The 24529-nt window shown below is 35.2% G+C and overlaps 1 protein-coding gene across 1 annotated transcript in view; it reads right to left on the minus strand.

Annotated features, from left to right (window-relative positions):
* Nucleotides 1-1390: 1390 nt before the first annotated feature.
* Nucleotides 1391-24529, minus strand: part of LOC134846922 (putative leucine-rich repeat-containing protein DDB_G0290503) — a 325348-nt gene continuing 302209 nt past the window's right edge. The window contains exons 4-19 of the mRNA XM_063864357.1: nt 23767-23993; nt 23470-23638; nt 22008-22584; nt 19659-19809; nt 18624-18804; nt 17113-17318; nt 13742-14083; nt 13035-13220; nt 12620-12763; nt 12257-12292; nt 10541-11752; nt 7256-7372; nt 6547-6627; nt 6113-6346; nt 5686-5715; nt 1391-2243 (exon numbers count right to left, since the gene is read on the minus strand). Of these exons, the coding sequence (XP_063720427.1) occupies nt 2220-2243; nt 5686-5715; nt 6113-6346; nt 6547-6627; nt 7256-7372; nt 10541-11752; nt 12257-12292; nt 12620-12763; nt 13035-13220; nt 13742-14083; nt 17113-17318; nt 18624-18804; nt 19659-19809; nt 22008-22584; nt 23470-23638; nt 23767-23993 (3917 nt within the window). The 3' untranslated portion in view covers nt 1391-2219. The remainder of the gene's footprint in view (nt 2244-5685; nt 5716-6112; nt 6347-6546; nt 6628-7255; nt 7373-10540; nt 11753-12256; nt 12293-12619; nt 12764-13034; nt 13221-13741; nt 14084-17112; nt 17319-18623; nt 18805-19658; nt 19810-22007; nt 22585-23469; nt 23639-23766; nt 23994-24529) is intronic.

A 24529-nucleotide genomic window follows, 5' to 3' on the forward strand; every position in this document is an offset into this window, starting at 1 on the left:
AACGGATTTACTTAACAATTACATCCCCCGCCCTTAAGAAAGGGGGGTAATTGTTAAGTAGATCCTACTTAAGTTGAATTGTTAATCAGAATGCAGCAAATCTGAACTACTTAAAATATTTACTCCTTTTATTTTTAGGGGTGACAATTCTTTAGTTAGATACGATAGGGGGGATTGTAAAGTAGATCCCAAACATCTTTGCTTGACATTTTCAGTGATTGGCTACTATCAAATTCAGCTCACTCGGAAACTCATTAAAATAATGTAAAACAATAGGGATTTATTATCATTATAATTTTACTCACATACATTTAAATGGAGAATGGCAATTTAACTTCTGATGCAGATCTTATTATTCTGACAATAACAATCAAATTCCCACCACTAATAGTTTTATAGTACATTTGGGGAAACTACATGTATTATGCCTTAAACAATTTAAACACCGACTTTAGTTAAGTATATCAATTCTGTAATACTACACACACCCTCGCCTCGACATCATCAAGTGCCGCTTATACAAAAAAAGCGACTAAGAAATGAAAACTTGAAAGACCACAAGAAAACTTGAAACACTACGTTGTTTCTACTCTGAAAAGATCGTCTAGTCAGATCAGAAATAATCAAATTAATGGGGCAATAACTTAACAAAAAATAACTTCGTGATTATGATTCTAGTTTTAACTTCGCTTCTATTATGTAATTCTAATGAAAAACCAACAACCAAATGTATGATTGAATTTAATAAACCTGTTTATTTTCCCGCTTCGTTCGGACTCCGTTCAATAACACTTAAAAATCAGTTCAGCGGTTGGTTTTTCTCGATTTATCGCTATATTATTCTCAAAATAAATGGATGACTGAAACGGGACTACGATGATATTTAAAACCAATTATGGTGAAAAGTGAGGCTCTTCCTTTTTCACCCACCTGCAATTTTTTACAAGTGAAATTTTTGCTCATTGTCCGATTTTTATGAAAAATGGCATGTGTTCTAATTAGGCCATAACTAATATATTTAGTCTTCATATTTAACCTTGTAAAACCAATCGCTACACCACAAAATTGATGCTTCTGTGAGGTGGGGGTGAGCAAAAAGAGCCGAAATTGGATTTCAGGAACGCATCTGAACAGGGACTAGGAAATTAGACGACAAGCAAATTAGACGACGACCGTAAAATAAATAAACTTAGACGATAACTCTTTGTGAATTTAGACGATAATAACTGGTCCAACAACATTTTTTGTTTAGAATGAAGTTGCACAAAAACAAAAAGAGTATATAATCACAGGGCTGATCAAAATTACTATTGTAAACTAAATATAAAATCTTAAATTGAAAAAGTGTAGTACATTTTGAAAAGCATAAATTATTCAACGGTGACATTAATAACCTGATTTGCTGTTGGACAAACATTATTTACTCAGTCAAAAGTTAATTTAAGTCTATAAACAAATTTCACGCCATTTGCATGCAAGTAATCGTCTAAGTTCCGTTACTTTCTGATTGTCTAATTTGCGTGTCGTCTAACTTTCTCCCCAATCAAAAAGTTTGCTTCCTGTTTAACTTCAACTCAAATTTGTCAAAAAAAGGCAAAGCACCGGTTGGAAAATGAAGGCACAATATTCATCAACGAAATATCTATACTTAAGATGGTGGGTGTGTATCAAATATAAACAGAAACCGGTTTGGTATGTAGTAAATAGAGGTTTGATAGCATGAACATTCGAGATCGACCATTGAAAAAGCAAATTTTTACCCAACAACGAGTGGTATTGCCCTTAAATACCTGGTCGACCTCATGATGATTCAAACACACTAGCTATCCTGTCTAACTAACTGTTGGACAGGAAGTCAATAAATACTTTAAATAACAACAGATCCTAATTTTAGCTCTGTCCATTCATCAATGTAAAATGCAACCTCACCCAATGATATCAGTCTATAGTGACATATGGCAGAGGTAGTGGAAATTATTACATAAAAACACTTTTCTGAACTGCTGTAAAGCTCTCAAATCCTAGTTTTTATCTCTTTCCAATTTCCAGTGGTCTGATTTGTTTGTGGACGTCTTTTGATTTTCTCCTGTGAACAGTTTCGGGTTATTTGAGAGCAATGATTCGTGCTCCAGTTGTGAGATGGCATTTGCATTGTAAATGGCATGAGCGCTATGGACAAAGTATGTGTCGTGTAATGGCTAACTTTCTTGACACTATTGTCAGCTCTCGTCCTTGTTTTTACTCTGAAACAAAAGAACACTGAGTTTTTGTTTGCATTTCATAAAGGGAAAGATGGATTAATCATTAAAGGTACTGATCCAAAACTGATGAATTTTGCAATAAATATGAATTGCTTGAACTGATTTAGAGTGTAAATCGAATAAAGAACAAATTTTGCTTGAGACGATGAAAGTGTAAGCAAATCAAGAAGATTTTGTATTTTTACCCTTTTTGAACAGAACAACGCGCTTTTCCTTCTCTATTAAAAATAACTTCATCTATTTTCTAAGCTAGAGGACGAACATTGTTTCTCATGCACCAGACAACACAAATTGAACACATCTACTTCACCCAAAAAATTAAACAAGCTCCATGCCAAAAAAATCATAATTTGCTGAACCTTGTGGATTCTGCAATTCAAATAGAAATCTCCCGAAGTTTTACACAGAATCTCACGCGCTATCAAATCCCATAAGCCAAAATATTCACTTGGAGTTCATTAAATCATCCATTTAAAATAGCCCGTTTCTTGTTTGATTTCAGCCTTGTGACAATTTCAGCCTTATGCGAATATTAATCAGGTTGACATTACAAAAATAGGTTGACATTACACAAAAGATAGAAAAACAAACGTTGCTTGTAATTTTACTAGAATTAATATGATGCAAATCAAATAGCAGACTTCAAGGTCAGAAACTTGCCATAAAAATAGGCCTTTTGATCAATCCAAAAAATGCCTGAAAACACCGCCAAACTGTTGAGCCCATTATATCGAAGTGGGCCCATGTAGCCCAAAAAGTTTAACATGACAGGTATAAATTAGAAATGCAAATGTTTAAAAATTGCTTTTGAATTAAAAATTTTCTGTAACTACTCCCAAATTGATGAGCCAGATATATTAGAGTGAAACTATGTAGCCAAAAACGTTTAAAAAAAGAATAATCTACTTAAATGCAAACGTTTGCATTTAAGTAGATTATACCATTGATTATACCAAGTATACATTGGCGTCGAAGGCGCCTTTAGAACATTTTTAGGGTCCGTCACCAAATATGGATATCTCAAAATAGTACAAAGGGGGACCCTTTGGGTCGGCAGGGGGTCAAATCCCGGAGGGGTGAGGGCGTCCGTACCCACCCCCCTAAATCCGCCCCTGACCATTGTTAACGTTTTGGTTACATAGGCTCATATTGATTAAATTGAATCAAATTAAATTGAATAATTTAAGCCCCCATAACTTTACGAAAAATGATCACAAATGAAATATCTTTATAATTTAAGCTCAGGACAACAACACTTTTTGAATATTTAAAAAAATCCCGTCAAAAATGGCTGGTTAAAAAGTCGAAATTTACCTGAAGAAAAAAAATCACCCCGAGCACAAATATTCCGTTACTTTCGTAACGAAAGTCGGATTAATAATAGTCTGTGTTAAAATCCTTAGCATTGGCTGTGCTTAATAGTTCGCTATTGATCAAAATGAACACTTTCAAAATGCACATTTTATCGCAATTTGCGTCGCAACAATATTGGCGACCTAGGTTGGAAAAAAAGAGAGTTCATACTACCACACAAGCTTTGCTTGTGTAATTACGTAATATATGCCGTAATTACGTAAGTTATTCTAAGCATATACGGTCACCTAATTAGCTAGAAATTGGACCAAAAATCAAAAATTTCGAACCGATTTTTCTCCACACTGTAAAAAAAAGTTGTAAATTTTTAATGTCATTCGAATCACGATTAAAACACATCCGAATACAAAGTTCCTCCCCATTTTCAATGGTCGAAACAAGTTTGAACTTATTACTCTTTTAAATTTACAAACTGGTTGACACTTCATGATGAGAACGTTTTCAAAAAGCTAACTCCATTTAGGAGAGCTGATTTAGGTAATTACTGTATCCCAGTAAGAATTTTATTGTATAAAATACAGTGTGCAAAACTATAATTCATTCTTGCTTTTCGAGCAAATTCAAATTTTATTATTGGAGAGCGTTTTTTGCTTTCTTTTAGCAAACTAATTAGTAATGAACTTGAAAAGAAATCAAACGTCAAAAATGCGAAAAAATATCAACACGACCTGATTACGTGTCATCACAAATTTCATTAATACTAAAACATCTCATACCATTAACATCTCATAAAACTAGCGCTTATAGTTAACACACATTTTACTTTGCCTATCAGATAGCATAATTGCTTTTTTCAATTTTTTTAAACGAATAAGACTACGCACTTAAAAATCATTAGTCACACTACCGAAATTGGGTTCAATCGGGCGTTCATTGGGTTCAACCAATATTTACGACCATTTGGTTTAAAAACGCTTAAAAAGGACTTAAGAATTAAAACTATTTGGAAATAATAACATACCAAAAAGAGGGGTCTTTTCTACAAGTCAATTAAAACTATATTGCGTGTTTCAAACATCAGTTCAAATTAAAAAAAAAATTACCGTATGGCGGGCAGCAAAATTAAACACAGAGGCGAAGCTGCGCTTCGCAAAAACTTGCAAGAACATGACCAAAATGCAGTTCTATCAAGTGAAATAAGAAAAAGTAGAAATAAGCCTCTAATTAGCAAAAAATTGTCTACGTGTAGGATTCGAATCTGCGCCCTACTGCAATAAAGAGATTTAGTTTCTATCTCACTATCCACGAAAGCTTAACAACCGACAAACACTAGTCACGAATAAAGCAACTACATTTGCTAATATATTGCCACTGCTTTTCAGCAAAAGTGACACCAACTAAAAATAAATAACTTGGAATATAACAAACTGGAGGCATTCACACAAACTTTGCATGCAACAAATCGCAAAGCATGAAGCCAAAATATGTATAAATTATGCATTTCAAAAATTTCGAGATATTTTGCGAGAGTTAGAAAATGTCTCTGAAGTCGAGTTTTCATTATTTTTATGTTGTTTGAAACAAATCACTTTGTTCAGTTCATTTAATGAATTAAAAATGCAACAACTGTGTTAATTTATCACTATTCGAATTTCAAAGCACATGCTATGAAAAAACTGTAAAAGTTGCCCCGAAAGTGGTACCAATATTTGCGACTTAGCTTGGAAAAAAAAGAAAGTTCGTACTAATACACATTGCTTCGCAAGTGTAAATAACAAGCCAGCTTTTTTTTGGCTCATTTTGTGAACTCACTTGTACCCTGATGCGGGGCCTAATAGAAAAGACCAGTACGTACAGATTCAGTACGTACTTAAGCTAATTCGTTCAGTTCGTTTTACTTTAATCATAATATCAGAACAGCAAATTAGGATAGGATAGGACAGGACAGGGAACCAAACGGATAAGAAATGTTAGGCAAAGAAGAGATATGAAAGCTCTCTAAATAACATCGACTGCATTTGAACGTTGGATGAGCTAAGCGACCCTTTATACCCAGATGATGATCGGATATGGATTGATCTTACATGAGTTGAAGAGAGACCTTACGTACCTTCTTCAGGAATGACCCGAGTCCCTTTTTCTATGAAATGAAGTTTATTCATTAAGCACACAAAATGAACACAAAACATTGGCACATAAATTTGAAAAGCAACCATTTTACGTAGCCTGAACAAATTGTTAATTGCGGTTGATGTGCATTAAAAACAAACAATCTTGTCATTAAAAACTTTTTTCGAAGCTCGCTTTTCAACTTTTGAAGCTCCCATTAAAATTTATTAGCCATATTTTAAGATTAGTCATTATTTACCTGTTGTTAAGGGTTTCACAGTTTAATTATGGTGTAAGTTTGGCACTCGTTTTTACTTTACCTCATTTTCATCCTATAGAAAATGAATGAAAAACAAATGAAAACTTTTCCCACACCGCAATTTAAATTGCATGAACTAAGTTTTGATGATGATGTAAATTCTTGTCACCTTTTCCTTGTCTTTGTGCTCTTTTCCAGATGAGGATGAGGTCACTGATTGGGTGTCGAGTTTGTCGCTCGTCAACGAAGTATTCGCCCCCTGTTCCCTCGCCTTTGCCAGCTCTTCCTTGGTCGCATCCAATTGGCTAGTCGTCTCAGCCAATGAGAGCGCACTTGCATCCAGTTTCTGTTGCAGACCAGCTGCTTCGGACTTCAGCTGGGAGATGTTCTCTTCCAGCGTTTTCTACAAAATATATCCACGCTATGAAATCCGACAAACATTTCTCTTCCGTTTAACTAAAAAGGGCTGGTTTGGATGAACTAATTGATAATAATTGTCACTGCAATGATATATCAACTTATTGAAAGCATATATATTCCCTTTTTTAATTTAGCCCATAAAAGTATTCATTTTAATTGAATTTAATTTGCTCTAAATTGTACCTTTTCGGCTTGAAGATTATTGCTACTTTCGGTCATCTGTTGCTGAAGTTCTGCCAATTTCTTTTCCGTCGACTCATGCTCCTGTAAAAAAAAATCAAAAGTCTCAAACACAACAATGCATCGAAAACATAGGAACACCATATAGCCAATTAACATTTAACACTGATTCCTAATTCATATTATTATAATTCCATCTGAAATAGAAGCCTGGATAAGGAAACATGTTCTTAAATACCTTCACAATTCCAATTAACCCGATTCGATATTATCGATTTTAACTCCCAAACCAACTAACACTAATAGAACTTTTTGCAGTCCAATCATTTGATAAGTCAAGGATGTCCATTAAAAACAGATTACTCATTCGAAACAAATCAAACTGAGCCAATAAAAAATTGTGCGAATTATTTCCTAAATGACTTGAAGAAAGTTTTCAATGAACATCTCAGTGCGGAGCATTATTCAACTTTGAATATGGAAAATGAACATACACCAACATCATAATTTGGTACAAAAAATGAAACCAGCCGTGCGATTTGTGCGCAAAACAATTCAGAAAACAAATTCAAATGTCATGAAACCATACCAACGCAGGGGAAGTTAAAAATATGTAGATTATGGCCACACCAGTACCGTATAAAATTTTGACCAATTTGTCAAAATATTCTCTAATATTGATTAATAAAACTTGTTGTCACTGAAGTTTTACCTCGTAGAGCTTTTGAATCGTCTCGCTACTTTCGGACGATAATCGAGCTTTTTCAGAGGCCGAGTTGAGACTTTCAACTTGCAACAGATACTCAGTTTGCTGAATTTTACTTGTTAACTGTTAACAAAGAAAAAACATGCTACAATAATATTATCACTGATCATTTTGCCTGCTATCATTTGCAGAAAATTTTAGTTTTGTTTTTAGAGTTTAGGATCCTAGTAAATAAAAGGGCATCAAAAAGCTAAGTAAGATAGAGTGCGTTATTTTAAAAACATAAACAAATGACAGTGGCAAAATTATGTGAACTCAATGAATCGAAAAAAGAGCGTTGTAAGAAAACTTTGATACTCTAACACAGGTGAGCTTCTAACACAGGCGAAGAAGCGCTGCACGTAACTTGAGACGCACAACACAAATGGTTACAAAAACAGAAAAAAAAACATCATATATTGCACAAAATATCTAGAACATTTCTAAAATATCCAAGAAAGTTGCCAGCTTAAAATACTTTAGACCTCGAGACAATTCAAACATTTCAATTAATAGATAATAAGAAAGAGGCAAAGAAGAATAAAAAACTCATCTTTGCCTCAATTTACAGAAAATTGGAAAGAGGCAGCGATTTATGAAAAGAAGAATATAGACAAAGAAAACATTACAATCCAAATCCAATGTTCCCTTGATATCTAAAAAAACAAGAAAAGACTGCGCATATCATAGCGAATCCTGAAATATTCCGACTGCCCCTTGACGCCTATGAAAGTAACTTTGAATCACAAAATGGTGAAACTATGAAATCTGAAAATTTTTCAGCTTTTGAAAGTCTCCCATAAAACAATGTGACAAACTGATTTTTTTCGCAACTAGTTATGTATTAAAAAAACCTTCTCTGAATTAAGTTTTATATCATTTTTGAGCGAGGTTGAATCGCCGCTAATGCTTCAATACAACGAAGTATCTCGCACGTTGTTTTTCTCACGGAAATGATCACAGGCGAAATGTGGTTACTCATTTGAGCTGAAGGTATTGATGCCATTCAGATGCTATAAAAATTCTTAAAAACGCAGTCAAAAAATCAAAACCCGCAAGTCTGTACAAAAAATTAGAACGGACATAAAATTGAATCACTTTCATCGAAGGTCAAAACAACAAAATAATAAGTTCTCAAACCAAAAAAAGCCAATAAGCGTCTGAAAACTCAAATTAGATTTTTATTCAGAAAAAAGCTTCTGAAAAAACGGCAAAAATTACTTTAATTTTTCTGAATTCAAAATATTACAAAAGTAGGTGCAATATAGCCACTCATTGAACCCTATGATTCATTGAAGCCGACTTGACACACTTAAAGCAGGCGAATGATAAATAAAAGTGGGAGGAAAATCGGAACAATTTTTTATGCCGTAAATAATATGTCAAAATTTTCTAATTATTACAATCAAAGAGAATCAAAATTTCAAAAAATCTAGAAGATGCTAGTTATTGATTTCTCACAAATAGAAGAAGAATGAAAAGATCAAACAAAAAATTTCAAAAAGCTTCTGAAAATATCAAGTAAAAAACAGACACTAGGAAAAGAGTCAATGAACGCAAAGAAATTCCAAGAAACAATTCTATAAGGCCATTAAGCTCTTTGAATTTCTGAATAGGATACGATATTTTTGAAAATGAGTCTGAAAAAAAAATACAGAAACTGAAATCCATTTTCGACATCAGAAATCAATTAACTTTTCGTGGCCTTTAAACCTTTGCTGTTCGAGAGTGGAGTTTAGCTTCCTATCAACCAAAAGAACTGAGCTCAAAAAAAGAAGCCAACCGCGAAAAGTCAAATTTGAGCCTGAACAAATTTTAAAACTTCCTAAAAAATCATCAACTTGGAAAAGAAAGAACGCAAGGAAACAGAAAAAACTTGAGAACGACTAGAAGACTTTATCTGAAAAGTAACCAAAAATCAACAAGGCCAATTCAAGTGTTTTCACTGCGTTCAATTAACTTAAAACATTCATTGTCTTAATCCGCAGTGAATTCTAAAAGTGAGCTCCATTTTTACATATATTTCTTCAATAATTTGCCATCATTTGCAATACAAAAATATACAAGTTGAGGCGTGAATAATGAACTCAAGCGTGAAAAATGGAATCCAAAAAACTGCGGTATAATTCATAAACAACTAAGTAAACCAGCCATTCTTGGGTACATGTCAGTTGAGCCAAAACCAAAATTGATGTTACGAATAAATCAAAATGACTTTTAATTGTCAAAATTGCTTAATAACAATAAATTCAGCTCTGTGGCAAGTGAGCGTACAAAAAGAAAGCAAAAAAAAACGAGATGCCGACCATTGTTTTCAAACGATGAACTTTTATGAGTTTGCAGGAAAAAAACAGGTCCTGGTCGGATTCCAACTAAGAACTTTTTTCATTTATCAAGCTATCACACATAATTCAGTGATTATATAAGAAGATAGCCAATCGAAGATTGGAAGAGCAATCAACGCGACGAAACTGAAAAAAAACTTGTTTTTTTTTTCAAAAACCTTCAGCTTTTGAATTTCGAAGAAAAAATAGATGCCCTTAAATCTCTTTCAATTTGTAGAACAATTTATCATGGACACATTCTAGTTAAAATTAACCCAATTTGAGAAAACTGGATCAATAGGCAAAACTTTTATTTCGCTGGGAAAACTCATAATTAATTTCCATTTCGAAATTAGAAGTTGATCACGTTTTTCGTGAACTTTACACTTTTGCTGTTCGATAGTGGAGTTTGCCTTCCTTTTAACAATAGAAATGCACTGAACTTGAAAAAAAATCACAAGTCAAACCGCGAAAAATCAAATATGAGCGTGAACTAAATTAATGACATTTTCCTGAAAAAAAAAACACGAAAAAATCAGCAAGACCTATATTAGGTTAACAACTCTTAACAAATTGTTAACCTCGAAAAAAGTCTTGGATCCAAATAAAGAACCGTTTCTAATCTCAAGCACAATAAGAGAACGCAATATGAGCTCCAGTTGAATTTTACAATAAAAAATCTTCATACGTCAAGCGTCGATATCAACATTCAGCCAAGAGACGATTCGAAAATAGTTAGAGCTCCAAAAAACAAAAAAAAACGGCTAACTTTTCGACACATTAAAAAAACTACGACTTCAAAGCGCCACGATACTGCAAAAGGAATTGTGATTCTTAAAAATAAGAAAATAACAACGAAAAATTTGCTCGCATCATGTGCTATCTCGACAACCGATTACTCTCCATTATCCATTGAAAAATTACCTACCTGTTTAGAATCGTTTATGACCTTTTCCAGTTCAGCTTTTTGGTTTTCGAGAGATTTCTGAAGCGCATCTTTTTCGCCATTTAGGGTATTAATATGTGTCTCTTTTTCTGATATTTGTCCACTCAGCTTTTGCAACTGTTGCTCGAGGTCAGATTTTTCAACTTCCAGGGTTTTGGCTCTGTTTTGTAGCTCCTCATTTGCTTGTTGCAACTTTGCAATTTCTTCTGATTTAGCACCAGTTTCGTTATTTGAGCCATTAATTTGGCTTTCCAGCTCTGAAATTCTGCGATTTGCTTCTTCTGTTTGATTTTTGAGATTATTTTCACTATCTTTAGTTCGATGCAATTCTCCATCTTTTTCGCCCATCTGATGTTTCAAATTTCCAACTTCCCCATTTAAGTCGTCAATAATTCGGTTCTTTTCGTTGATTTCATTTTTGAGGTTCGAAACCTCTCCATTAAGATGATCAATTATTCCATTTTTATCATTAATTTCGTTTCTGATATTACCTATTTCTCCGTTGAGATGATCTATAGCTCCATTTTTTTCGTTGACTTGATTATTCAAACTTGTCAATTCCCCGTTAAGATGGTCGATGATTCCATTTTTCTCGTTAACTTGGTTTTTAACACTTCCACTTTCGTTGTTGAGATTATCTAATATTCCGTTCTTTTCATCGATTTGACTTTTCAAATTTGCAACCTCACTATTAAGATGGTCAATAATGCCATTTTTCTCATTAATTTGGTGATTAATATTTCCAACTTCGTTATTTAGGTGATCGATTATACCATTTTTCTCATTTATTTGGTTAATAAGATTTGCTTTTTCACCATTTAAATTATCAATAATTGCATTTTTCTCTTTGATTTGATTCTGCAAGTTCGTATTATCGCTGTCGAATTTCGCATTTAGATCTGAAATGATCTTTTCGTGTGCACTTTGCTGATTAGCCCGAACGTTTTCGTAGTCTGTTTTCAGATTTTGAATTTGCTCCTCTGAAGTTCCACATTTCGAACTCAGTTCGCTTTGCAACTTGTTCTTCTCATTCAATAATGTTTCGTTTTCCGCCTCCAACTTCTTCTTAACCTCTTCTTGCGAAGCCATCAGAGAATCTTTCTCTTCCTTCAGTTTGTTCACTTGTTCGTCGGACGAGCAGTTCTGAGATTGGAGGTCATGGTTAAGTGCAGTGACTTTCTGCTCCAGCTCACCCTACACAAACGCCCCCAGTACACACATCATTCAGGCCAAATTCCAGTAAAATTGAGTTCCAGAATTCTATCGTGATCTCCTCGCTTTCCCTTTCCATACACTTCCCATCATTAATGTTTGCATCGACATTTTTAAAATCAAATTTTAGGAATCTCGAATTTTTTATCGAATCTATTCTCATCATTATACATTGAAGATCAGACTCTAACAGATTGAAACATGTTTTATATCTCAACCGTCGATCCCATTACAGAACAACTTAAAACGGATTCATTGCGACATGTAATTGCAGTCAGTGATGGAAAATATAACTAAATTTCAGTGCAATGTGAGAAATGTTTGAAAAGGGAAAATAAGGAGACCCAAACCAGATTATGCAACAGATGCCTTACCATACCACAACACATCAGTCGGAGCACGACACAAAATATCCTAACCTCTTGTACATCTGCTTCTTTTCACAAATTACTAATTCAAATCCGGAATCGGCATGGTTAAACTAACCTGATGTTGCTTCATTTTGGCATTTTCTATTTGGAGCTGAAACAGCAAATTTTATTACAAGACATGAGTTTTTGTGATAGTATCAATAATCGCATGATATTGAGATTAAGCAAATCCAATTTTTATACAATACCATCTTCTTCTACAGCTTAACCCTACAGGTAAAATTGTTCTACCAGGAAATTAAGATCTGCTGAAAATTGTACCAAAATTTCCAGCCCAGAAAAAAAATTCCCATCCAGGTTGCATACTTTGACATTATTACCTCAATTACTACTACATTACTCCAATTATGACTGCAATTAAGAACTCTCCTCTACTGTAATAAGGAAAGAGTAAGGTAAAATGTAGAAAGTGACTAACCTGGTCCAGCTCCATCTGTAGGTCGACAACTTTGTCCGTGTCATGTCTGAGCAACTCATTTTCCTCTGACAGACATCTCAGCTTCTCCTTGTACTCCGTCTCCATTGTCGTCAGAGCCAGGTCCAGCTTTGTCACCGAGGCCTCCTGCAATTGAAATATTAGCAAATCACTAAATTGACATATAAGCAAAAAATCTAGTAGAAAATTTATTGAAGTCGATTTCCCCGATTTCCATTTCAATTTTCCGTAGTTATGACCCTAATTTTGCTTGCTGAAGTTTCCTAACATTAACTTTACATTTTGCTGTTAATTAATCTGCATGGAAAGAAAAAGACTGTTGAAAGAGGGAGATGAAGGAAAGAGATCAAGTAATGTTGAATTGAGCATCGTAGTAGCAAAGATGTGATGTACTGACTGTGGCAGCGAGTGCAGTCTGATACTTGGTGCTCCTGCTCTGCAAATCCTCCTTCTCCGAACTCAGCTGGTAGAGATCTCTCTTCAGCACCTCCACCTCCTCCTCCAGTCCATTCTCCTTCTGCTGCAGTGCCTCCACTCTCGCAGTCGCCTGGGTCTCCAGAAGCGCCACCAGTGTCACCCAGTCCTACACAAGTAAACAAGCAAACAGAGATAACCAACAGACAATCGGGAAACAAAGTTAATGAACTCGAGAAACAAGAAAAAATGGCTGATTTGTTTTGAAACTTTCAGTTTCTGAGTTTCAAAGAAAAAACAGCGCTTTTAAACTTTTTGAATTTTAAGAATCTGTTATGATTGATACTTCAATGCTAACTTAATGAGAAACCAAAAGACAAACCGCCGGACCATAAAACTGAGCGAGAAGACTTTACCGAGGGAAAAAAACGAAAACCACGCGACCTTAACTTCGCTGATAAAAAAGTACCTTTACTTTTTAGGACTGCTAAAAACTATGGTCTACTGAAAAAAAAAACAGTAATGGCAGCGGATTAAATCACCAAAAATTTTGCATACCTTTAATAATCCGGTAACTGCCAGTTTATTGGAAAAAGGTGTTTTCTGTTCATTCACTTTTGCTGTTAAAGAAAAACTCCTCTTAAAAAAAGAGCATAAAGCAAAAAGAAATTTAAAATTAATATGAAGTACATTTGACTGGAATGCAATGGGCTGCTTGCTGGCATACTCTTCTGGGTACAGTCGCATCAGGGTGTCTTTGAGTCGAGTACCCACTTCACTCGGTGATATGCTATCTGCTCCTATTGTTGCCCTTATTTCCGCCTTGCCGCGAATCGAACTACCATTGGCAAGAGTATCTCCACTGCTGTCTGGGTCTGAGTCCACTGAGAATCCATTATGTCCAACTGGACTACTACTGCCATTAGGGTCAATATTCATGGAATGTACTTGCTTTTTCAGCTCCTCGTTTTCTTTTCTCAGAGTCGAGTTTTCTTCGCTTAGTGAGGAAATGGATGCTTGCAGTTGGGTCAACTAAAATACAAACCAAAACTGAACGAGTAAAATAAATTCATTAAAAGCATAAACAATTATGAAATTTCACACAAAGAAGCCCTTCGCAAACTATTTGACCCAGATTCACAATAAACAAGGCTTTAATATGATACCAAAGCTTGAACCCATACAAGCTTTCCTTGAGGTACCTAATAAGTGCAAGAAAACCACAACCTAAGCCATAGTTCCTTCCAGTCACTTCATGACATGGTCGAAACAATCAACTTTCAAAAACAAGCATTCATTTGCGTAACTATAACTTCTATTTTTGGCGCTCGTAATTTGCCTTCAATAAGGCAAATTAATCAAAATCTAGCTTCCACATAAATAGCCAACTGACAGTTGGAAAAGAGTAATGAAGGCAAATAAACAAAAAAATACGCCACTGACTTTGCTGAAAAAATCTCAACTTACGAATTTCAAAGAAACAAATAGATGCCCTTAAAGCTCTCTGAATTTCTACAACAATTTATGATTGGCGCTTTTTTGATAACATTAAACCAACTTGAGAAAAATGGATCATAAGGTAAAGTTTTTGTTCCGCAAAATTTTTTAAAATTAAATCCCACTTTTGAAACTAGAAATTGTTCACTTTTTTTTTGCGCCATTTCAACGTTCGTATTTGGAGAGAGCTATTTACGTAGTTTTCAGCAGATGAGTTTCTATTGAACTTAAAAAGTGCATATATACCTAAGTGCATTGAAAAATGTATTAATATGTATGAATGCACATCTGTAGTTATTAGAGGACTTTGCGATTTTTTCCTGAAAAAGAAAGACCAATATAAGAGTCTTCAATAAGTTCAATACTCTTAATCAATCCGCCGAAAAGTAACAAAGCCAACACACAGTTGCAATGAGCGTCAATGACTTGCGAAACAAGAAGTCGATCACGTTTTTTGTGACATATACATTTTGCTGTTCGAATGTTTGTCTTTCTTTTACCAAAAGGAATGAAGTGAACTTAAGAAGAAATCAAAAGTCAAACGCGAAAAACCAAACTTTAGCGTATAAATTAATTTTGAGCGGTTTTAAGACTTTTTCCAGCAAAATAAACAAAAAAATTACCAAAAACATATATAACAGTATTCACTATGTTCACGACTCTTAAAAACTAGCTCTATCTAAATTTTCGTATGCTTCGATCAAGTGGGAAGTAACCTGGAAGTTGTAAAGGTTCAATAGAAAAGCTCAAAATTTTACAGATTTGTAACATAAGTTGTTTACGGGAAGAAGATTCAAGTTCACGATTACACAAAACTTGCTGTCGCAAGTGTTACAAGAAAGAAAAACCAAATAAAATGCCACATCACGTCGTCTATTGACAATTCACCATGGAGAATTATGAAGTTAGATGACGTTTAAACATTAATAATACACGTGAAACCAACCCTTTTTTGCAGTTTCAGCTGAAATATGAACATAGATAGACAGTTGTCAACAGAAATTTTGAAAACGCTTTAATTTAAGGCAACAACTGACCTAAAAAACTTAGCCAATAGACAGTTGGAAAAGAGTCAATGAACGCAAGTAAAAAAAACACTGATTTGTTTTTTGAAAAAATTTCAATTTCCGAACTTCAAAAAAAATAGATGAAATTCAAAAAATATATATAATTCACACTTTTTTGATTATATTAAGCCAATTAGAGAAAACTGGATAAAAGGTAAAATTTATATTTTGCTGGAAAATTCGATAATTAAATTCCCCTTTCGAAACTAGAAGTCGATCACGTTTTTCGTGATCTTTACACTTTCGCTGTTCGATAGTGGAGTTTTCCTTGCCTTTGAAAAAGAAATGAACCAAAAGAAATCAAAAGTCAAACTGCGAAAAAGTAAATTTGAGCCTGAATAAAATTTAAGACTTCTCCTGAAAAAAAATCATCGCGACCTATATAAGAGTGTGACCTCTTAAAATCATCAACTGCATTAACTTTTTACTTGTCAAATTTCAAAGCACTACTAATGCAAACACCAGATTCAAAAAAGCCACCAAAAATAGCACTTTTATTTGAGACCTAGGTTGGAACAAAGTTGCATCGTACTATCGCACTACACTCGTGTAAAAATCTAAATGAAAAACTGATCAAAAACTTCTGCACGGCGCATAATAACACTCAAAGTTAAGCGCTGCGGAGTTAGCATTGACAGCCTGCAGACTCCGCGTTTCAAGCGGTCCAAACTGTAAATTGTTTGGAATATTTCTAAAGACCGCTCAGCTTAAAGACCGGTCTGCTACAAGAACTAGCATCTGAAAAAAAATTGTTTGCGGCTGATTTTTTTGATCTATGATGCCTCGCTTTAGGACCTACTGCTTGTTTAAGCGACTTGTTTTTTTGAAAAAAATTAATTCCCTTGAAGCTCTTTGAAATTCTGACACATTTTATAATTGACACTTTTCCGATAAAATTTATCCAATTTGAGAAAACTATCAAAAGATATATTTTTCAATTCGCTGGGAAATCTGAAAACTAAATTCCATTTTCAAATTTAGAAATCGATCACGTTTTTCGTGATCTTTTCACTTTTGCTGTTCGATAGTGGAGTTTGCCTTTCTTTCAACAAAGGAAATGAACTTAACCTACAAAGAAATCAAAAGTCAAACCGCGAAAAAAGTAAATTTGAGCCTGAACAAATTTTAAAACACCAGCGAGAACTCGACAAAAAAGCAGCTTTATAAAGAGAAATATAAAAAGATAGAAATAAGCCCCGAAATAGTAAAACTTTGCTACGTATGGGCTTCGAACCTGTGACCTCGAGAAATGGAGTCTCACAACCTCCCCTTTCGGCCACGAACGCTTAACAACCGGCAAACACTAGTCAAAAATAAAGTATCTACATATGCTAACAAATTGCCACTGCTATGCAGCAAAGGTGGCACAAATACAAATAGACTCAATTTTGCAAGTAATAATCTGAAATATAACAAATTTCTGATATCGAATTTTTATTATTGTTATGTTGCTTGAAACAAACAACTTTTTTCGGTTCATTTGTGGAACACCCGTACCTGTTTCATGTCTGAGTTTGCCTGTGACCAGTCATATGCTGCACCAGGGGAATGGCCGGCAGACATGGCTTCTCCGTTAGAGGCGTCGGGAGTGGATGTGGATGATGATAAGCTTCCGTTCTGGTGCGGGTGGCTTGAATCCAGTCCATTCTGTTGTTGCTGCTGGGAGATGGACAGCACTGTTTGCTGCAGATTTTCCACTTCTTCTGTGAACGTAAACAAGCCATGAATTACGTACTTTATTTTTGTTCGCATATTCGCAGATCTGTGTGCCTTTGAAGTCTAAACTATACATAGACCAGGTTGAAAAACGCTGTTTTGAGTTTTCGATATCATTCAAAAGGAAAATCGCATTAAAACTTTGAAGTTTTTGCGAAAATGGCATGCATTTTTTATCGGCAGACTCGCATGAAAAAGCAAACAAGATATCTTTGTATCCGGTGTTAAAATCGAGTACCGAATTAGCATCCCACTAGCAATTTATTTTCACCAGCATCTGTGTAAGTGAAACATACAAGTACGCTTTGAAAAATGAAACGCATATATTGTTCCCTTTAAAACTTGAAACAAAAGTCAAGTACTGATATAGCCTTCATTGTCAGTCATGATAGAGAAAGCAAGTGGTAGGAAAGCATGTGAATTTAATTCCATCTCCAAGTTGATACTTAGACGATTTAACACCAACTAAAGACTGCTTAAGCTGCATTACATAACTAGCGTCTTCAAACTAAGTCTCATCATCTCGGCCATAAAACATGAACACACTCATACCAGATAGCAGAATACATAATGTTTAAACAAGTTGAACTCCCATGCGATAAGTCAGTCAAACGACGATCGATGAAATTGAAGATAGGAACAACCGAGCAAAGGCAACAGATTTCTCAAAACCAATAAAACCATGAAACATAAATAGCCACTTCTATTACAGCTAAGCAGACTAGCAGTATGGAAATTATCAATTTATCCATATAAACAGAGTCAGAACAAATGATTATTCAATTTTAAGACTGTCATGGACATTTCAAAAACAGCAGATCCTAATGTGTTCTCAGAATACAACGAAAACATCATCGTCCGGGATAAATCCAAAAAAAAAGCAAATCAGGCAGAGATGTCTTTATAAGCACTGGTTGTCCCTATAAGCATCTCATTTTTTTCACAGTTTTGTTTTCTATAATAGACTGCGTTCTGATCAGAAAATATCTTTGGACTTTCAATCTGACTGGAAAAAAAGTGGATTTTCAATCTGACTGGATGTTGTAACGATAACTCATACAGAACGAAGCCTCGCTTTGCACAACTTGCAAAACATTGTCTTTAGACAATCACAGAAACCATTCAAACAATGAAAAGGATTTTTAAAATTTCCCTAAGCTTTCCAAAAATTCGGCACAAGGCTATCATAAACCATTTTTTACAATAATATTAGTCATCGAAGTGATACACGATTTCCGACATATCTTGAAAACTACACAAAACCTGTATTCTTAATTGAAGGTTTTTCGTACCTCGGAGGGAGTCGTTCTCTTTGCGTAAAGCTATTTTGGAGTCCTGTAGTCTCGACATCTCGGCGTAGGTTCCTTCGTGGTTCTGTCGCAACACGTCGTTTTCCCTGGCCATGGCCTTGACCTTTTCATCCAGTCCGCTTATCTGGTACAAGAGACGATTCTCCTTCTCTTCAAAGTTAGCCTGAGGAAATAAAACGAACGGTTTGATATAATTCACAGCTGTACAATATTTCACAAAGGCTAAGCTCCACATCGGAATCAAGAAGAAAAACATAACCAAAAGGTGCTCGGAACACTGCAAAACGATTGCGATTTTTCAGACACTTTCAATTAAAAGCCAAAAAAAAATTGAAAGAAATAAAATCAATCAAAAAAGGTCTGCCAAACTTTTTCAAGGCGAGAAAAAAAAACACAGCCAAAAGACAATTGGAAAAGAGACGAACGCAAGAAAGAAAGAAAAAAAACCTCAACTTTCGAAATACAAATTATATATTCAATATAACAAAATTCGAGCCGTTAAAATCAAATTTGAGCCTGAAACTTCTTCCTGCAAACTGCAAAAAAATCTTAACCTATATAAGAGTCTTGACTACATTCACTCTTGATCGCGTTTTAAAAAGTCACGAACAAAAAACAGCGTACGCTTAAACTAATTCAAAAATTCCGAAGCTCTCCAGTCTATTAAAAAAAAAGCTTTAAAGAAGAAAAAATAAACTTTTAACCTTGAAAAGAAATCAAAGTCAAACCGCAAAAGAAATTTCAGCGTAAACAAACTTCAGACGTTTTTCTGAAGAAAAAAAAAACGAAACAAAAATCATCACGACATATGAAAGTGACAACTGTCACCATTTCTTTCACTGACTCTTACTAACGTAAATAAAAAATTCAATTTATATAAATTCTTGAAATTCAATTTATAAACGTAGGGTTAATCATTTCACTTCGAAAGCCGTATAAAAAGTGGCAATAACTGTGCTCGGAACATTATGCGCCCCATGCGGAGTAACTAACAGCTACCCTTTTCAGTATAGAGACCTGGTTGTTTGAGTTGTTGACTGCGGACTTGAGTTGGGTCTCGTATTTATTGCACTGATCCTGCAACTCGTTGTTGCGACTCTCGATCTTCTTCAACTGACTTTCTGCCGCCTGCAGTTTCATCTGGTGCTCACGACGCACATCGTTCGAGCTAAGATCACAAAAGAATCAATCATAAACAATTATTCTTAAAAGCTGAATGATCTTTAAAAAGATCCCTATAGGACAAAAACACATAATGAACTATGTTATTTTGCCCTCAGCCACCGAAGAGTCGCAATGAGCATTTTGCTATTTTTTTTTTGTAGTTTTGAGGAGCGCTCAGAAAACAAAACGATGCGAATTTCAATATTTTGTTGTCAAAAAGCTCCTTGGAAAATATAAATTCTTACCTCGAAGACACTACCCTTTTAGTTTCAAGACTTTCGATTACTTACTGGCCACAGAAATATATGTTTTTTTTTCACGTGATGTTGGAAATTTGCTTAATTTGATTAAGATGCATAATTTTAATGCTTCTTTTTTACATGGTATCTTAAAAACTACTGCAAACATGAAAATTTAACAAAACAGCCTTTATTTTAAGCAGTCTTCGAAACTCATGAAAAATTTAATATATGGTCTTTCTCCCACGTAATGTAACTGCCAGATTCGTCGGCAATTTCTTATTATTTGCTAATACAATTTGACGTCAGTTACATTACGCCTTTTACCAATTCAAATTCAGCATTATACATGAAGTATCTCTACAGAGCGTTCAATGCGAACAGAGCTAGTAGTAAAAAAACATGAACACATTTGATTTTGAGAGTTTGGCTGGTTCGCTTTCTGCGTCATGAATAACTTTGAAGGCATATCAAAGTTTTCATGATTTGTTCATCAAAATGTCAAAGACTAATTTGAGATATCGGACAGAGTTATCTGAAATATCAACAGTCGATTGCTTCTTGAAGGGGTCATTTGATTTGGCGTGAACAAAATTCTGATTTATGAAGCCCTAGTTGACGCATTGTTCCATGCATCTCTATATATGATGTCTAGCTCCCTGCTCTAGGCGAATGTTAAGGACGTTTATATTTTCACCCATTTTAAAACAGTTGACAGAATCTTAATCTATTACGCCAAACCAATCGAGTTGGATCTCCCAAACTGCCGAATAATAATAAGCCGATAAAAACATTTCGTATACTCAAACTTCGCATGAGCAACGTGCAAAAAATGGCAAATAAAACAACTTGCCTGTGTAATGAATTAGCTCAAACCACGATTGATTGGATTTCAAATAACTTTCATCATCGGTATTTTCTTGACCAAATCTACGACGTATCATATTCCTCCATATAGTATATTTAGAATTTTAAATTTATCACTGCAGTAACGCGTTATACACTCTTAACGCACTTATAGTTCATAAAAGAGTCCCAACTTAGCCGAAACAAAAGAAGACAAACAGACGATTAATCGACCATATTTTTAAACGAGAAATTTTTTGATGAAAGAAACAGGTTCTGGCCGGATTCGAAGCCAATGAATTCGAATTTGTAACAAATCAAGCTATCAAATGATAAGTTAAAACGGACAGTTGGAAAAGAGTCAATGAGCACAGGAAAACAGAAAAAATACTGCCATGTTTTTAAAAATAACTTCAACTTTCGAAATTCAAAAATATATATATATGGCCTTAAAACTCTCTGAATCTCACGAACAGTTCATGATTAGAGCTTTTTGATTAAAAAAAAAACTCAATTTGAGAAAACTGGATCAATAAATAAATTTTCTATTCCGCTGAGAAACCTTAAAATAAAATTCCACTTTGGAAACTAGAACTTTTTCAAGTTTTTTCGCGCTATTTCTTTGAGCGTGATCTATTTTTTTTTTTCGTTAAAAAATAACAAAAACGTATACAAGGGTCTTCACAGACCAAAATAGCGCTCTTATGTTGCTTATTTTTCAGAGAAGCCCGTGCCGTGTTAATTAAGCCAAAAAAAGCTTTCGTAACAGTTCAGGTCGCTTCGCCAGCTGCTACAGAGGACTTTTTGTCGCCACAAAAATGGACGTTACCTCTGTGTCTATCAGTCGTTTCAACTTGAATTGCCATTAAATCTAGCTGTCAAATGATTCGGTGATTGTGTTAGCCAAGCTGTTTATCAAAAATATCAATTAATCTTTGTTTTCAAGCGAACGTACGACGTTTTACACGTAAAATTATGCGCCCGAAAAATTATTTATGCACTTGATTTAGATTAAATGTAAATAAAGATTACGATGGCTAAGGTCATGCAGGACTCGGTTATCTTTTAACCTCCAGCCAGCTCAACAATTTGTGGCTATAGTCTTTTAAAAACTAACCTCGATCTGGCTTTCTCCAGCTCCGTCTGTAGAAACATCTTTTCGTGGTGCAAAACTCCATACTGGTGATCTTTCTTCTTCATCTCAATCACCAGCTGGCTTTCATCTGGAACTGCTACTATTTGTGCACTTGCAGCCACGCTCAACTGAGATCTCAGTGACGCACACTCTTGGATTTTCCTTTGCAGTTCCTCGTTTATGGATCCTATCATCTGCTTTTCCTTTTCAAGCTGCTCATTCAGGAGAAGATATTTGCTGATTAGGTCTTGGCTGTGGTTGCGTTCGTGTTTCAGCTCATCTTCTAGCTTCTGAACCTCAGCCGGGACATCAGTAGAAGCATTTTCCTTCTTTGACGCCTTGGATCCCACACTGGCGTTACTCCTCTCGCTATTTCGCTTCACGCGCGACGTAACCGTGGCGGAACTACCTGGAAGCGGTTCAGGTTTCCTGGAACTCGCGGAAACTCGGCTAGAAACTTGCTTAGCTGCGGCGTTATTGATTTTCACTGGAATGGGCTTGGGTTGATTTTTAAATGACCTCGGGTTCTCAGCAGTCAGCATGACGTTTGAATGCGATTCTAAAGAGTTCATTGATCATATCATCATACCAATACACAGGCAAAGTGGAGCTTCTAAATAACGAAATATATGCCACAAACTTCCCCAAGAAATAAATAGAAAAACTAACCATGTGTAAAACATGTTTTTCATAAATTTCTTTTTTCAATAATAACCACAATTCATTCGACTACACACTTAAAGTTCAAAAACTCTCAATTGACAATCTATCCCAAGTCATTTATCAAATAGTTTTTTTACAAAGTTTGTAACTGATAAAAATAAATGTGATAAGTTAAAACGTAACAATCTGCTAACCACTCAAGGACTTCTTAATGAGTCAGCATTCAAGGGTCAACATTCAAGAAAATTCCGTGCTACCTTAGCCCGATAAACTAGCCAAAAAAAGCTTAAAAAGCAGACACGCGATAAACCGATATTTAAAGGTTACAGCAGAAAATATGAAGTTAGCAAAACTACAATTCTTAGCCAGAATCGTACCACGCAAGTTACCAATTTACCGCATGTGAAATTTGTCGTAACACGCGTGTTACCTTTGCGTCAAATGGGCAAAATTAGTAGTTAAAACATTATGTGCTAATTAAAATATCTGAGGATTCCCCCAACAGTTATGCGAAGAAAGTTTCTGATGGAAAACACACGAATTTAGTACCCGGTAACACAATACCCTGGGTAATCGCAAAGAGATTTTCGACAGACCTCAGCCTTAGTTTTTTCATTTTTCAGTCGGATCAATAAAAGGTATTAGCATACAAAACATGCGTTGTTTTCAGAATCAAAAGAAACCAGGACGGCCAAATGATAAGTTAAAGTACAATAATCAATCAAGGAAAAGACAATTAATTGCACAGATTTGTATAGGTATGAACACAATTGTCACTCACCCGTAAACTCTTCAGTCGAGTCGGAATGTTCGAGATTTTCACTTTGGGGAGAACCTTCACCGTGCGGCAGATTACTTTGGTGTGAGACCTGTACCCGAGGCGCTTCGTGAAACTTACTCAGATTTCTATCGCTCTTCGCGGCGATAGTTTCAACAGGTGCCAGCTTTTTCTGCGAAAACAAAAGACTCAATTATTTCCTCTTAAAATACTAGAATGTGAGGTTTATGTCATATACTGCTTCTGAATTTCGTATGAACCAGATTATCAATAGCTAGTTGAGATGCATTTTCACCGTACCTCGGTAGCTTGGGTTTGTTTGCCAGGTATCCCAGTCTTCTGACCACGCCCTTCAGTTTTACTGTCGATTCCAACAGACACCATATCCGGCTCCTTTGACTTCGGACCACTCGTGCTTTTGCTAACCTTAGTAGGAACGGCTTGCCACTCACCTTCCGACAATTCTTCCTCCGGCTGTGCAAACAGCCTCACGTCGGCACTGATCTTGGGCTGCACGTTTTCTACAACTAAAAAAGCACCTGTTTTTGTTTCGTAACAACCATATCGGTTCCAAAATTCAATGCAGGAAGAAAATGCTAAGAGCGAATTTGAGATGCCCTCGTCGCATTTTGATTAATTTCATCGATCCACTTCACTATCACTGCAAGACACGATCAATACACGGAGACAAAAGCGCAAACATTACACCACAAACTAGCCGACAGAAACTGAGGAGACAGCCGCCATGTCAAATGAAGACTGTTTGAAAAAGCCGAAAAAATTCTACCACAATTCGAGAATGTTTTTCTAGATTTGTGTTGTATACATTTTGGGTTAGAACCAACGTTAAAAACAAACTTCGACACAGAGGCGAAGCTGAGCTCGCACCACTTGCGATACAACAAATACAAGGTTAAAACAGCATGACGCTCAAGAACTAAAAAAACGGGCTTCCAACGATGTTACATTTGAAAAAAGGATCTACAAAAGCGAAGTGTTTTTAAGAGGTCCCAATGGTGTTCAATTTACGAAATCAGTTCATAAATAACATCGGAAAGTTGTA

This window comes from Symsagittifera roscoffensis, chromosome 5 (assembly GCF_963678635.1).
Source record: "Symsagittifera roscoffensis chromosome 5, txSymRosc1.1, whole genome shotgun sequence".
Taxonomy (NCBI): Eukaryota; Metazoa; Xenacoelomorpha; order Acoela; family Convolutidae; genus Symsagittifera; species Symsagittifera roscoffensis.